This window comes from Gracilinanus agilis, chromosome 3 (assembly GCF_016433145.1).
Source record: "Gracilinanus agilis isolate LMUSP501 chromosome 3, AgileGrace, whole genome shotgun sequence".
Taxonomy (NCBI): Eukaryota; Metazoa; Chordata; class Mammalia; order Didelphimorphia; family Didelphidae; genus Gracilinanus; species Gracilinanus agilis.
The window spans coordinates 407912672-407928903 of record NC_058132.1 but is presented as its reverse complement, the minus strand read 5'-3'; the positions used below and the strand labels follow the sequence as shown (position 1 = coordinate 407928903).

Below are 16232 nucleotides of genomic sequence, written 5' to 3'. Positions count from 1 at the left end.
TACTCTCTGAAAAGGCAGGTATTTCATTTTCATCTCAGACCTTCACTCTCTGAACAACCCATGAACTCCAGCCAGTCAGGAAATGGCTTGGGTTTTCTTAGCCCTTTCAGTCACATCTTTTGAGAGCTCTACTGAGGAAGAAGCAGCTATGTGTCTGAGTGGATAGAGAGCCCTGGATCTGGAGTTAGGAAGACCCGAGTTCAAATCTAAACTCAGACACTTAATTTTTGTGAGACTTTGGGCAAGTTATTTAAGCTTTCTCTGGCTAGGGGCCAGGTAGGTAGTACAGTGGAAAGAGGGCTGAGCCTCTAGTCAGGAAGATCTGAGTTCAAATCTGGTCTCAGACTTTTACTAGCTGTGTGATCCAGGGCAAGTCACTTTACTTGTTTGCCTTAATCCATTGGAGAAGGAAATGGAAAACCACTCCAGTAGCTTTGCCAAGCAAATCCCATGGGCAGCATAGTTCATGAGGAACAAAGCAGTCCAAAGAGTCAGACATGATTGAACAACAACAACAACTTCTTTGAGGAGGCCTTCCAAGCTCCAATTATTGCAAACTGGATATCCTAGGGATATGACAAACTTAATGGGCCCAAAATATAACTCATTATGAAGGAGACTTTAATCAGTCAGCCAATCAACAAACATTGATTAAGCCCTAACTATGTGCCAGGCACTGGACAAACAAATTCAAGTAAAAAGACAGTCCTGCCCTTAAGAAGTTTCCGTTCTCACAGGGAAAGATATCTCATCAATGAAAACTGAAATGGGGCAACTAGATGGCTCAGTAGAAAGGGGGCCAGATTTGGAGAATTCATCCTTCTGAGCTCAAGTCCAGCTTCAGACAATTACTAGCTGTGTAATCCCTGGGTAAGTCACTTAACTCTATTTGCAATAAATAAATAAAATTTTTAAAAGGTTGTTGAGAGATGAGAAAGGTATTTTTCAGGGGAAGATGGTAGCAAAAATCCAAATTGAGCCTAAGGAGGAATAAGACATGATGGCACTTTGTGCCTTCTAAAATGGGAGCTCTGGAAGAAGCCATCCAATCAAGGAGAGAGGACACAGAGGCAAAGGGCATTTTCAATGATAAATTCTAGGGCTGGAGTGAGGCTTCAGGATGAAGAACCAGTCATGATAGGGCAAGTCCAGAGTGCAACCGGGACCATTCACCAGGGCTCACAACCTCCTTGTCATCTTTGAGTCCTTTTTCTCATTCACCTATCTATTCAGTTGCCAGATCTTGTCATTTAAATTTTCATACTATCTCTCACACACATTTTTCTCTTTTTTCCACCTAAATTTGGACCCTCAATACTTCTGGCTTGGACTATTGCAATAGTCTCCTATTTGGTCTTCCTGACTCAAGTCTCTTTCCACTCTAATCCATCCTCCAGACAGCTACCAAAGTGATTTTCCAAAAGCACAAACTTGACCATTTCATTCATCTCAATAAATGCCAGTGTTTCCCTATTACCTGTAAGATCAAATATAAATTGCTCTCTTGGTATGTAGAACCCTTTTCAAACTGGCTCCATCTTCTATTTCCAGTGTAAACAGTGATCTTGATATTCAATTATTTCCAACCGTAACAGTTACTCAGGGAATTGAAGAGGTGCTTCAACTATACCGAGAGGAGGAGACAGGTATTGATGAGATCACCCTGAAGCCTGAAAGCCTAAGCCATGGCAGAGCTGGTCAGACCATTTATATTTTGAGCTGTTGCTCAGATAGCACAGACTGAGGGAAAAGTGAAATGCGGTCAGTTGTCTCATTTGTCTCCACTGAGTCTTTCCAACTTTCTGGGAGAGTATAATAAGAGTGATGAGCTACTGGCTCATGCTTTAAGTATCTATCAGTCAGTCAACAAATCATTCATTAAGCATTTGCTAAGGTAAAAGGGGAGTGTATAAAAGCTGGCTTGAAGCTTAACATCCGAAAAACTAAGAGCTTGGCAACTGGTCCCATCACTTCTGGATAAATAGAGGGAGGAGAAATGGAAGCAATATCAGATTTTATATTATTAGGTTCAAAGATCACTGCAGACAGCAACTACAGCCATGAAATTAAAAGACTTTGCTCCCTAGAAGGAAAACTATGACAAATGTGGATAGCACACTAAAAAGCAGAGATAGCAACTCACTGACAAAGTTCCATACAGTTAAAGTGATGGTTTTTCTAGTACTTGTGAGAGTTAGACTATAAAGGAAAGATGAGAACCCCAGAATCAATACTTTTTAATTGTGGGGCTGGAAAAGACTTTTGAGAGTTACTTGTACAGGAAGGAGATCATATCAGTCAGTTCTTAAAGACATTCATTCAGACCAATCACTGGAAGACAAAGCTTAATATTTTGGCCACCTAATGAAAAGACGGGATCTCACTGGAAAAGATTCTGACATTGGGAAAGATTGAAGGCAAAAGGATGGCAAGGGATGAGATGGCTAGATAGTGTCATGGAAAGAATGAGAATGAACTTGACCAGACATGGGGAAATAGTAGAGGATAGAAGGGCCAGGGGTGCTATGGTCCCTAAGGCCATAAGGACTCACACATGACTGAATAACAACAAAAAATGTTTTGGAACTGTTCAAAGCATTGACAACATGTAGAAAGGCAAAAACATTGTCCCTGCCCTTAAGGACCTTATAGGTCCTTTGTGTTTTAATTATGTTTTTACTGATGGAGGTAATAAATAGCTGTCCCATACTTAATATCCATTACGTGTACATTGTATAATATCCATGTACATTGAACAACTTTTATGGAAGGTATTTAATTCCTTTTGGGATACCCTAGACATGAGTCATACCTAAATTTTATTTAAAAGAATTTCCCCAGGACTCTGGGTTAGGGGCATAATGAGCCACATAAGTATGAGGAAAAGTCTGAATACTCTCTCCTTAGGGTCAGAATTCCTAAGGATCAAATACAATCTTTGAGATGGGACTTGGTGCATTATAAAAATCTGAAGAATTAAAAACAAGTTAGTGCTGTATTCCTGTTTCCAAAAGGCAATAGTGAGTAGAACAGAGAGCACAAGTATGCCCACCAAAAAATAATTTATTCTTCCAAATATGAAGGCATAGGAAAAAAAATGTAAATGTCTTTACAAGTCAAAGTTGGTCAAAAAATAAATTAAACAATAATAAAACCCATTCCTAATTTGACAAGGAATTCCTTTATTTGCTTTTAATCCCAATTTCTGGAATCAATAAGCTTTTCTTTTCTTTTTTTTTTAAAACCCTTGTACTTCGGTGTATTGTCTTATAGATGGAAGATTGGTAACGGTGGGCAATGGGGGTCAAGTGACTTGCCCAGGGTCACACAGCTGGGAAGTGGCTGAGGCCAGGTTTGAACCTAGGACCTCCTGTCTCTAGGCCTAACTTTCACTCCACTGAGCTACCCAGCTGCCCCTCAATAAGCTTTTAAAGTTGTTTAAAATACCTATTTATTAATTATATTACTTTGATCCTTTGGCCGTCCAAGAAAAGACCAAAGGGAGTGGACTCACTATACATAGTGGGAAATAAATAAGCTTCAGCATATTACCAATTACTTGAATGCTTGAGGTCAAATAAAGGGAAACATCTAGGAGATAAATGTTTAGCAAAGGAGGTAGGCTGCTCATGGAGTAAGACTGAGACAGCCAACATCTTGAGCTGAGCCTTATGAATCTTTAAAAGAGGTAGAAGAAGGTCTTTACCTGTCACATAGCTCTTCCTTGAAGGATTTATGGGAGGAGAGGGCCAAGAAATTCTGAACTAAGCTAAGCAGGCAGTGCAGCTTATACCAGTAGAAGGAGTTCCCTTTTTTTGTTGTTTTGTTTTTAAACTCTTACCTTCCATCTTGGAGTCAATACTGTGTATTGACTTGGCTCCAAGGCAGAAGAGTGGTAAGGGCTAGGCAATGAGGGTTAAGTGACTTGCCCAGGGTCACACAGCTGGGAAGTGTCTGAGGCCAGATTTGAACCTAGGACCTCCTGTCCCTAGGTCTGGCTCTCAACCCACTGTGCCACCCAGCTGCCCCCAGGAGTACCCATGTTAATGGCATCATGAATCAATTAAAGAACATTAAAAATGATCTGTTTATTAAAAGTAACAAATAAGAACAAAGCACAAAGCTAATACAAAGTAACATAATCACATAAAATTCTGTTATCTCAAGAACCTAAAGGAAGATTTTCAAATTGATTTTTAGAGTAGAAAGAAGCATTAAATACAGGACTTCTCATGTTCGAGCTGAGGTAACAAAATAGAATCAGATGGAGACAGAGTTGAGATGAAGCACTTTTGTACCCTGGACTATGCTTTTGTAAAATTGTGTGCTCCATTGTGTCATTCTCCCCACAGTAGATTTGGCATGCAATACTTACAACTTGACATCACAAAAATTATATCTATATGTCATAGAGATCAGAACTTCCAGACACTTAACTTTTATATATTTATGGAATGTTATAGTTCTCAAATGTTCCTCATAACACCCCTCTGTGTACTGCACCGTAGGCGTCGACACACCTTGCCCATCCCTAGTCCTGACTTTGGATGTGTTTATAAAGTTTTATAATTATATAGAATATTTTGAAAAATCACATAAATTGGGAATTACAGAACTTTCAGCATGAGTCTGAATAAAACAAATAACCATTACAAATCATACACCCCTCAAAAAATGCCCATCAGAAAAGTTACTTACTAGGTTTGCATTTAAAGGAGACCAGGAGGTATTTAGTAGTTCCTGGACAAAGGTCAGGTCCAAAAACACGACTATTGACAAGAAGTTGGCAGGCTCTCTGGTTCTGGCACTCATCCAATACTTTCTAAAATAATAAGTAAAAAGGATAGCCTTGAAAAATATATAAATCTGTAACAGCTAAAATCCAAGCTGCAATTGTATTCTAAGTAGGAAAGGAAACGTTTTGCTTCAGAACACATTGTAAAACAATTGTTGGCTTTCGGTGGTGATTATGGGTAATGGGTTGGCTCCTTTTCTCAAGCTGCTTAAGTAAAGGGAAAACATCTAGTCAAATTTGGCAAGCCCAGGTCAGAAAACCACCCCCATCGGGTTTTATTTATTGTACCATTGCTCGCTCATAGTACTAAAAAAGGCCAATAACTAACCAAGTAGCAGAGAACATGAGGAGATTCATGGACGAGATGAGCTAGAAGCAGCGGTATGCTGATAAATGTTTAGCAATCCTTAAGGGGCAGCTAGGTATCTCTGTAGACAGAGCAACAGGACTGGAGTCAGGAGGATCTGGGTTCAAACTTGACCTCAGAAACTTCCTAGCAATGTGACCATGGACAAGTCACTTAACCGAAATTGCCCTTAAGTCCAATTCTAGGACAGAAGGTAATGGTTTAAAAACAAAACAATCATTTCTATGTTTAAAAAATGTATACACAACACACTTTTAAGTTTTATCTGCTCTACCTCACTTTTTTTTATTTTTATTTTTTAAACCCTTAACTTCTGTGTATTGGCTCCTTAGTGGAAGAGTGGTAAGGGTGGGCAATGGGGGTCAAGTGACTTGCCCAGGGTCACACAGCTGGGAAGTGTCTGAGGCCAGATTTGAACCTAGGACCTCTTGACTCTAGGCCTGACTCTCAATCCACTGAGCTACCAGCTACCCCGCCTCTACCTCACTTTCTTAAGTCTAGACAATCACAAAATAATAAAGCAAGTCCTTATGAGTAGTTTTTGCCAGTTTGGGGGGTGTAAATGCTCTCTCCCTAAAAATGTAACAACTTGCTCTCAAAGTGGAATGAACTGGCTTCAGCACACCTCTGGCTAGAAGGAACTTTAATAGTCATCTCATCCATCTCTTTTCATCTGACAGATAATGGAAACTGCTGTAGAGAATCTGGTTAAGTGATCTGGTCAATGTCACACAGTTAATTCCTTATCCTAGACATAAATCCCTTCATAATGGGATGAAATGATAGAATAGTTTAGGCATTTGTAGTACTTTGGAAATCCTCACTGCCTTCTATTACCATTAACCAAGACCATCAAGTTATGTGTAATATTGACTTTTTCCTCCAAAACTTAAAGTGAGAAGTCTTTGAGACACATTTCTTTTATGGTATAATTTTCACATTTCCAGTGGAATATTCTAAATATTTTCCCAAAATTTGGTTTAAGAAGTTTTCCTCCATATCTCTCTCTCTCTCTCTCTCTCTCTCTCTCTCTCTCTCTCTCTCTCACACACACACACACACACACACACACACACACACACACACAATCAGCTTATGTGTTTCTTAATGAATCTATTTTGTAAATGCACTCTGAGGGCTATTTTGCCCCAGATAAGGTCCTATTACAATGGATCAGGCCTCCCAGTATCATAGTATTCCAATACCTAAACTCAAAATGTAACAAACCTAGTCTGTAATAAGCCCATTCACCTTGGACTTGATTCCAGTAAAAGAACAACATTATAAAATTATTCTCCAAGAATTCTGTCCACGCCTTCTAGTATTCCTCTGGCTGAATGTCAGACTGAAATTAGCAAATATTGTCGTCTTCCTTTTTCCATCTTCCTTTTCTCATATTCATGTACTTAATGATTATGTGGGGCTGTCGGTTGTCCATACAAAAAAAAATGTCACTTTACATATCTGCTATAAAACAAGATATGCAGCTAAGTGAAGAACCTGACTCAGGAAACTTCAGAAAATTTCATGAGATTGTCTTTATTTTTTTCAGGTGCTATCTGTAATTTCACATGGTCTAAGGGTCATTGTTAAATTATCTAGTCCTTAGATAATGCTGGAGGAGATACAAACTGTGCTTTCAGAAGAGACTGTATTGAAGTGCATTACAATCTCTTCTTGGCTGGCAAATACTTTGTGTAGGGATTTCCTGTTGACATTCACTCATAGACTTGAATGACTGTTAATATTTCTGTGGGAACTGAGCTTGGACCTGCCCTCTGTGATGACATTCAGCCTAATGTCAAGCTACCAAAGTCGAATTAAAAGGCACCAAATGACCATTTGTATCTAAAACAAAAAGACTGAATTTTGAGATGCTAACAGCAAACAAGCCCTGGGAATATTCTAATAACCATTTTTTTTTATTACTTCCAATCAATGGAAAGGTACCAAACAGTACTTTGAAAGGAGTGGAACTTCCAGCTTTTTGGAGTTTTCCATACAATTTTTGATTGGGCTGAAGAGGGCAGTAGACTGCCTAGATGCCAGGAGTCAAGTGGGACAGGCAAGGCAAACCAAAAATCACAATGCCTTCAAAGCAGGCAGTTAAGGGGAAAGGAGGCTAAGAGGAAATGTAGCTAAGAATTCCAATGGGCCGTGTATTGACTTCATTTTAAAAATGTAACATTATCTATGCTTTATTGTATTTTTGGTTTATTAACTATTTCCCAATTACATTTTAATCTGCTTATGGTTACATTCAGAAGTGGCCCTTTGGCTAGGTTTGGTTAGTGATATTTGACACCACTAAAACCCAAGAGCAAAGTCTAGAAGTTAGATGAGTAAATTAATCTCAAATTAATTCTGGCTATTCAATACAAGCCAAAAAAAGAGTGAAAAAAAAGGTATAGATTTATGTCAGATGTGATACTTTTTTTAAAAATCTTTACCTTCTGTCTTAGAGTCAAAACTAAGTATTAGTTCTAAGGCAGGAGAGTAGTAAGAGCTAGATAATTGGGGTTAAGTGACTTGCGTGGGTCACACAGCTATGAAGTATCTGGGGCCAGATCTCAACCCAGGTCTTCCTGCCTCCAAGCCTGGTTCTCAATCCACTGAGCTGCCTAGATTTTCCAGTTGAAATACTTCTGAGGGATACATTTAAGTCTGAAGGGAAACTGTACAGTAAAAAAGAAGGAAGGGAGGGAGGGAGGGAGGAAAGGAAAAAACAACCAAGAAAGAGAGGGGAAAAGTGAGGAAGGACAGATGGAAGAGACAAAGGGATACAGGGAGGGAGAGAGGAAGTATGTATTAAGCACTTACTACTATGTGCCAGGCTCTTCACTGAGGACTTTTCTATATAACTTCACTTGATCCTCACAACAACCCAAGAAGATAGAAGCTATTATATCTTCATTTTATAGTTGAGGAAACTGAGGCAGTCTAGGTCACACAGCTAGTCAAGTCAAATTTTAATCAAAACTTTCTGAAATAAGGACAGAATTTTGTTCATTGCATGAGGTACAGAGGGAAAAAGCACTGGACTTTGAGTCAGGAGGCCCCCATGATTGAATCCTGTCTCTGATTCTTCCTTGCTGTCTAGCCATGGGCAAGCCATATAACCTCTCTGAACCCATTTCCTCCTCTACAAAATGGGAATAATAACAACACCTACTTCTCAGGATTATTGTAATGATCAAGTGGATTAATATATATGAAGTGCTTTGCAAAACTTAAAGCACTATCTAAATATTAGTTATTTTCATTTTTGTTGTTATCAATCATATCTCTCCCTCTCTTCTCCCCCTAAATATGGCAAGTTCATTTTTACCCAAGATTCTTATGGCTAATAAAATCAATGTGTTTTTCTATTTATTCTCTAGTGCAATTCCACCATACTACACTAATTTCAACAAAATTAAAAGAATACTTAGGGGCACTCAAGTAAAACATAGTGAACAGAATGCCAGATCTGGAGTTTGGAGGACCTGGGTTCAAATCTGTCTTTAAAAACTTCCTAGCTGCATGACACTGGGCAACTCATTTAACTTCTATTACCTAGCCCTTACTCTTCTATCTTAGAATTGATATAAAATTGAAGGAAAAGTGCTTTTTTTTCCTTCAGGAATATTTTTTATCCAAAGTCAAGTGACTTTTAGAGGTGACGTAGTGAAATATAAAGAGCAATGGACTTGGAATTAAATGACCTAGTTTCAAATTTTACCCCTCACTCCCTATGTGATCGTGGACAAATTCAGTTTACTTCTCCAGGTCTTCTATTTTGCACAAAAAAATAGATTTATTATTTATTCAGATGTATCCATAGCCTTCGTTTCCTATCAAAGTACTTGTCGAGCTCATGGACTACAAAATGGAAACTCATTACAGTTATGCCTCACTTTATACAATAGAAGTATATGTAAACTAAATTGAATTTTTGATATTTGAATGATATTTAAACTATTCTTGGGAAGCTTCTAGGTTCTCATAGATCAGGTTTGCTTTCAAGAGTAGTACATGTGAATTTTATATTATGTAAGTATATAGTTAAATGCATATTACATGTATCTTTGTGTGTATGTATTTTAAAAATTATTCTAGCATTTTAAAAAAAGCTATGAAATGCAATACCTGCAGAGCCGTGGGTGCCACACAGGTTAAATGGTCTTTCATCATGGTTGCAGGCTGCTGTGAATTACACCTTTGGTAATCTTGACCATAAAATGCTGACTGGACACTTATTGTAGAATGTCGAGGGCATTGAAGACTCAAACGGTTACCATCACAAGCATACACGGTGTGGTTTTGCAGAAGTTTGGTTAGGTAACCTAGAAAATAGTCAGCAATTACAATTATCCCAGGAATTCAATTTCTTCAAAAATTAGGAAAACAAGAGGCACAGCAGAGACTCACACATCCTTAACTTGGAGTACATAAACTTGTTTGTTTTTTAAATAATATTTTTTAAAATTTTTTTTTTATTTTAAACCCTTAACTTCTGTGTATTGACTTATAGGTGAAAGAGTGGTAAGGGTAGGCAATGGGGGTCAAGTGACTTGCCCAGGGTCACACAGCTGGGAAGTGGCTGAGGCCGGATTTGAACCTAGGACCTCCTGTCTCTAGGCCTGGCTCTCAATCCACTGAGCTACCCAGCTGCCCCCTTTAAATAATATTTTGATAACTATATTTCAGTATAATTGAAGGCAGCTAAGTGGCGTATTAGGTAGAGAGTGCTGAACCGGGAATCAGGATAAATCATGTTCAAATCCAGCCTCAGACACTTACAAGCTATGTGACCCTGGGCAAGTCACTTAACCTCTGTTTGCCTCAACTGTAAAATGTGGATTAAAGTATGTGTTATTAAATATTATTAGAGTACCTACTTCCCAGGGTTGTTGTGAGGATCAAATGAGAGCATATTTGTAAAGCACTTATTAACACAATGCCTGGCATGTAAGTGCTATATAAAAGTTAGCTGTCATTATTATAATTGGTTTCCTTTGTTTCCTATTTTATTTTTTGCTTCTGAGATGGGGCCCATAGGTTTCACCAGACTGCCAAAGGGGTTCATGACACACAAAAAAGTTTTAAAACCCTAGCTATGGAGCACTGAACTTGAAGTCAAGGAGGGCTTGGGTTTGAATTCCACCTCAGATAATTTCTGGCTTGTGACTGTAAATCTTTTAACTTCTCTAAACCCCAGTTTCCTCATCTATAAAATGGGGAGAGCATCATCTACTTTACAGGACTACTGTTGAGGCTCAGTTCGATGATGTATGTAAAGTACCTTGTAAACCTTAATACATTATATAAATGTGCTCTCTTATGATTTTCAACAGCCAGAAGCTTATTTTTCATGAAGAGCAGCAGATTCACCATGGCTCGTGATTTCAGGAGGTCCAAGGCTATCCCTAAAATTAAGCCTGACTGCATTGGGAAAGTTTGAATAAAGCATTTCCTAGAGTCTGGGGTCCTATGTCACCGGAAGGCTATTAATCCTCAGACAATGTATAGAGCTGGAGGCTCTAATGCCTTGTAATACTTGGGGAAAATTTTTCTCAAGAGTGGGGATTAAGTCAAGAGTTATCATGAAGGTTCCAAAGTACCTACTGTTACAGGAAGAAACACCCCCACAAACTCAACAATTTCTGTGTAAATGCCACTTAGGCACGTAGCTGCCTGCCCCAGTGAGTCATACTCAAATTCTCTTATCTACGTCCATTGGCTAGTGCCATGCATTCTTGTACGGACAGGATACATGCTTATTACAAAACAGTTCCTGTGACAACTTTGCCCCTAAAAAGTCATAAAAGATCAGGAAAGCCTCACTTAATGAAGACCTCTGGGGACTAAAGTCTCTGAAGAAGAGATGGTGGAGAAATAGAAGTATGGGGATAATAAGAAAAGTCAGAACTTCCCAATATTTTCTCCATTGTGATGGGATTTAATAACTCCAGCAACAATAACAGGCTAATGCCTCAGACCTTTTAAGGGTATAGAAAGTACTAGGGATCTGGTATTAGAGACTGGATGATCATCATTCAGGAGCTACTTCGATAATATGATGGGAGATCTTTTCCCACCCTCTGAGGAAAAATGAAAAGCCACAGTAGGGTTTGGAATACTTCTCATGAGGACAAAAAGTTCATCCAAGCTGAGCGAGTCTCTTTCCTCCCTTTTACACCTAATGAGGTCAAGAGGGTGAGGTAGCTGGGAAGAGAGCCAGGGACTTTCTGATGAAATATGTGGGAGATAGATTTGGCAACCATTGGCTTCTAAAAGGGAGGCAAAAATCCCTCTTAAAATAAAAGGACAAGTCTTCTCCTGGTGGAGCTAGGTTTTTTTCCCCCCAAAATGTCTAGATTTCCACACAAAATGATCTTTGCTTGAGTTTCCTCAATTGTCCTAAAATCTTTCATATTACCATATCCAGTAACAAAATGCCTCTGAGGGAGACTGTGGGTTCCCTAAACCTGATTCAAACCTCCAAATGCCTGGGAGAACTTTGTCCTGGAGGATACACTCTGCCCAACTAGGAGTGTGTCATAAGATGTGTTATATTAGACACTCAAGGCTGTATTTGGTCCCAAATCTCAGGACTGCTAAGGTCTCTTTTCTTACACCCTCTCCTTTTGGAAAACCATTGGGATAATGGCAAACATAAGCACATCTGAATTATAATCGATAACAGAAACAAATATCATAAAAGGCTTGAAGGTCATTCAGAATAGCTAACCAGGACAGCATCATCTTCCTCAGACTGCACAAATGTCCAGAAGCAGGTAATCAACACAAAAATGAGCCTCAAGATAAGACTCATGGTTCCATTCCTTTATTTATGTGTGTATGTACAAAACAGGACAGTCCTGAACGAAATGTCCAAGCTGATCTTCAGGAATTTCCCACCTACTCTTTTCCTATCTCCTACACCCTTTTCAAACTTCCCCACCCTTTAGAAGGAATTCAGTGCCTTTAGGTTGGCATGTGGAACTTATGGATAGAATGGCCCAGGGGATAGAGATCGAGTCTGGAATCAAGAAGACCTCAGTCCAAATCCCACTTTAGACTCTTACTAGAGGTATGATCCTTGGCAAGTTATTTCACCTCTGTCTCAGTTTTCTCCACTGTAAAATGAGGATAATAGCAGCATTAACTCTCAGGGCTGTTGTGAGGATAAAATAAGATAATATTTGTACAGCACTCAGGACAGTATTCAGTCTACTATCAACCCCCTAGCCAAGAAAACTATTCTAGTTTCATCATCAGATCTATTCCTACTTCCTACCCTGTCCTGTTCACACCTTGTCATGCTTTGCTATTATTGATGAACTTGATGATGATTATTAATGAGGTGATTCTTATTGAAATAGTCATGACTTAATGTGCCATTCACAAGCAGGAAACCAAATTGCATTTGGATGAGAATCTTCAGGGAGATACACTGCCTTCACCTCAAAAACATATTTAATGCTAGATATTTTGCACATGGTACAGCAGTGTGGAACAGGGAGGAAGAAGGGATCAGTCATATTATACAGGGTATTCTGCAACTACTTTTATGCAAAACATCAGCACCTACACCCACTGGAATAAAGATGGATGGTTCTGGAACTGATACCCCTCTATCTTTTCCGAGGACACCTGACGATCTCTGCCCACAAATAAGCATTGTGGACACAGTTCCTAACTAATTTAATATAGATAATATTGGAAAGCAGAGAAGCATGGTGGAAAAACTTCTGGAATGGAGTAAAGACAACATAGGTCCAAATTTGAATCCTGGCTTGGGAAAGTCATTTAATCTCTCTAGGTCTCAGTTCTTGATCTGTATGTTAGGATGAATTTGATTACCTCTTATCTTGTCCCACTCCCAACTCACATCCTACTGTAAGTCAAAGTATGAATGAGATGATGCAGTGATAATGATTAATATCCAATAATCACCTCTCTCTAATTGAGTTGGCAGAGGAAATGCAATTGGCTGGAATGAAAATTAGTTATATCCCTGGCAGCTTTAGATAGCTAAGCCTACAGAAAGTTTAAGGGAAGACAGATTGAGAACTGCCAGTCCAGGAATCCTCTGAAGCAGGAAGAGGGAAAAGAGGATTTCTCTCTGCCCTCCTCAACTGCCATGGCATTTTGCTGTATAACTACTTATCCAGAAGGAGATAGTTCATGATTAAGGTCAAGCGTTTATCATTTTGGGGAAATCTGGGCAGAAGTCAGCAATCCCCAGAAACACACACACTCCATCAAGACACAGATCCAGGGAAGCTAACACTCAAAGCCAGAACCAATTTCAAAGAGAATGATCTCTGAAAGAAGGGTAGAGAGTCAGCTACAGACTCAAGAAAGGGAGATAACCCTGGCATTCCAGTCAAGCTAAAAAGAGGAACAGACCCTGGAAGCCCAGCTGAGCAATTTGACTGATAGAAATGCTGAACTCAGAGTAGAACTTCATGAAGAGTCAACATGGAAAGAAAAGCCATGTGAAGCCCTGCAGGTCCAAGGTTGCTTTGGCCACATTTTCCAAATATGTGTGTTTTATTACCATTGTACTCTAAATCCACAATCACTCCTCTTCCAGATGCTGTGTGAACTTGTGAGAAAGTTTTTCTTATTTAGGAAAGGTTATTGGTCTTACTATGCCATCTTAGTAAATGCCTTTGCTACGAGCTAGCTATCTATTTTCTGATGAAGAAATCAAAGCCATATAGAGTTATATGAAAAAATGCTCTCAATCACTACTGATTAGGGAAATGCCAAAACAATTCTGACATATCATCTCATACCCATCAGATTGGCTAAAGTAACAAAAGGGCAAAATGACAGATGTTGGAGGGTATGTGGAAAAAGCAGGGGCACTAATATACTGTTGGTGGAACTGTGAACTGATCTGACCATTTTGGAGAGCAATTTGGAATTACATTCAGAGAACTTTATGTATACCCTTAGACACAGCAATATCACTGCTGGATCTGTTTCTCAAAAAGTTCAGGGGAAAAGGAAAAGAATCTATATGTTCTCAAATATTTATATAGCAGAAATCTTTACAGTAGCAAAGAACTGGAAATCGAGGAGGTGCCCATCAATTGGGAAATGGCCAAAGTGTGGTATATGATTGTAATAGAATACTACTGTGCCATAAGAAACAATGAGCAAATTAAATTTTTTTTAACTTGGAAAAAACTACATGAGATAATGAAGAGTGAAATAAGTAGAACCAAGAGAACATGTTTTACAGCTACAGATTTAACATTTGAAGAAATAACTTTGTGAATGTTTGCCTCCAGAAAATGAACTGAAAAATGGGAACACAAAAGACTTTAATCTATATATCTATATACCTATTTTTTTATTCTTTACCAGATGACGCCTTCTATGGTGTGGGGAGGGGAGGAAGGAGCTGAGAAACCTGAAAAGAAATTATTAGAGCTAATTGCCTCTACTGACTTTTCCCCCCCAAAATCCTTTATTATATATTTTTCCCCAGTTGCCTGCAGAAGTCTCTACTGAGTATTAATGAGAAGCATACAAATGGAGGAACTTAAGCTATAATGTTAGGAGTGGTGTCCCTTGACCCCAAGAAGATGCACACAACCTGAATGGACAAATTCTCCAGAGTAGCTGCTACTTGTAAATTGAGCAAGCTGGACTAAATTGCCTCTAATTCTGTAAATCACTCAACTTCTCTAGACATTAGTTTTCTCATTTGTAAAACAAAAAAAAATTTTTTGACTAGGTGATCTTTTGAAGGCTTTTGTAGTCCTAGTATGGAAGTGTAACCGGCCTCTAACCAACTGATTCAACCCCTACGCATTCTCTCCAAACATATGAATAACCAAACAAGTAGAAAGGTATCTTAGTACATCGAAGATATTAAACTTATCCTTCAATAAATTTAGAACTCATATAGGGTAATATTTATACCAAAGTTTCAAGGACTTGCTCAAAGACTATCTTTTTCATGAAACAGTCTTTGATTTTCCCTGCTGGAGATCAAATATCTCCCCCTTCTCTAAGCTTCCACAGAACTTTATACCCACTTCTCTAATAACACATTTATATTCCACTTGGTATTATAGAGATATACATATATGTAACTCATGTCTCCTCTTAGAGGAGAAAAAAACCAGGAGTATTTGCAGTAGGAGACTTAGTGGCACAAATGGAAATAACAGATTGCTAATACCACTCCTACACCTATACCCCAAAGAGGTCAAAGAAAACAGAAAAGGATCCATGTATATTAAAATATATATTTATAGCAGCTATGTTTACAGTAACAAAGAACTTGAAACCAAAGAAATGCTCATCAATTGGGGGATGATGAAGAGGCGTTATGATCCTGAGATAATTATGGCATATCAATGGAATGGAATAGTATATTGCGCTTTAAGAAATGGTAAAGGGAATATTTTTAGAGAAATTTGGAAATCCTTTTGCATGAAATAATGCAGAGTAAAGTGAGCAAAATGTAGAGAACTATTTCTACATCAGCATTATGCAAATATAAGCAACTATGAAAGACTTATATGACCAACTATGTATTAAACAGAGCATGCTACCACCTCAAGGTGCAAAATAAGGCATATATTTTTGGACATGGCCAATGTGGGAATAAGTTTTTCTTTGTTATATGTATTGCTTTTCTTTTTCTTTCAATGGTAGGGGAAAATCCTCCATGAGTAGGTGGGCCTATAACTTGTTAGAACAAACATTAGAATCAGTGTCATATTAAAGGAAAAAATTAAAATAACAGATGGCTTGTGATTGAAGAAACTCCCACATAACCTATTTAATAAAGTTGATAATGTTTAAAAATGTGAAATGGGTGAAAGACATAAACACAAACTATCACCATTTATTAACAACATTTAAACAATAGAAACCATTAAACTATAGAGGGAAACAAGTTTAAAGTAAGTCTGGCAAGAGACAAGAAGCAGGCAACTCAGCCAGATGATCCCATTGAGCATATCCTTGATGAAGGCTTCAGAAGGGGAACAGGAAGACTGTTATAAATATTATTCATAAAAGACCACATCGTAGCAGTCACATAATTGATTGAAA

At 38.4% G+C, this 16232-nt stretch overlaps 1 protein-coding gene across 3 annotated transcripts in view; it reads right to left on the bottom strand.

Annotated features, from left to right (window-relative positions):
• The window catches only part of EVA1C (eva-1 homolog C), an 80980-nt gene that overhangs the window by 41090 nt on the left and 23658 nt on the right, over positions 1-16232 (bottom strand). For 2 of the 3 annotated variants that reach the window (XM_044670204.1, XM_044670205.1), the window contains exons 2-3: positions 9291-9487; positions 4699-4822 (exon numbers count right to left, since the gene is read on the bottom strand). The exons of the other annotated variant lie outside the window; for it this stretch is intronic. In XM_044670204.1, coding sequence (XP_044526139.1) covers positions 4699-4822; positions 9291-9487 — 321 coding nt within the window. The remainder of the gene's footprint in view (positions 1-4698; positions 4823-9290; positions 9488-16232) is intronic. 3 annotated transcript variants of the gene reach the window in all.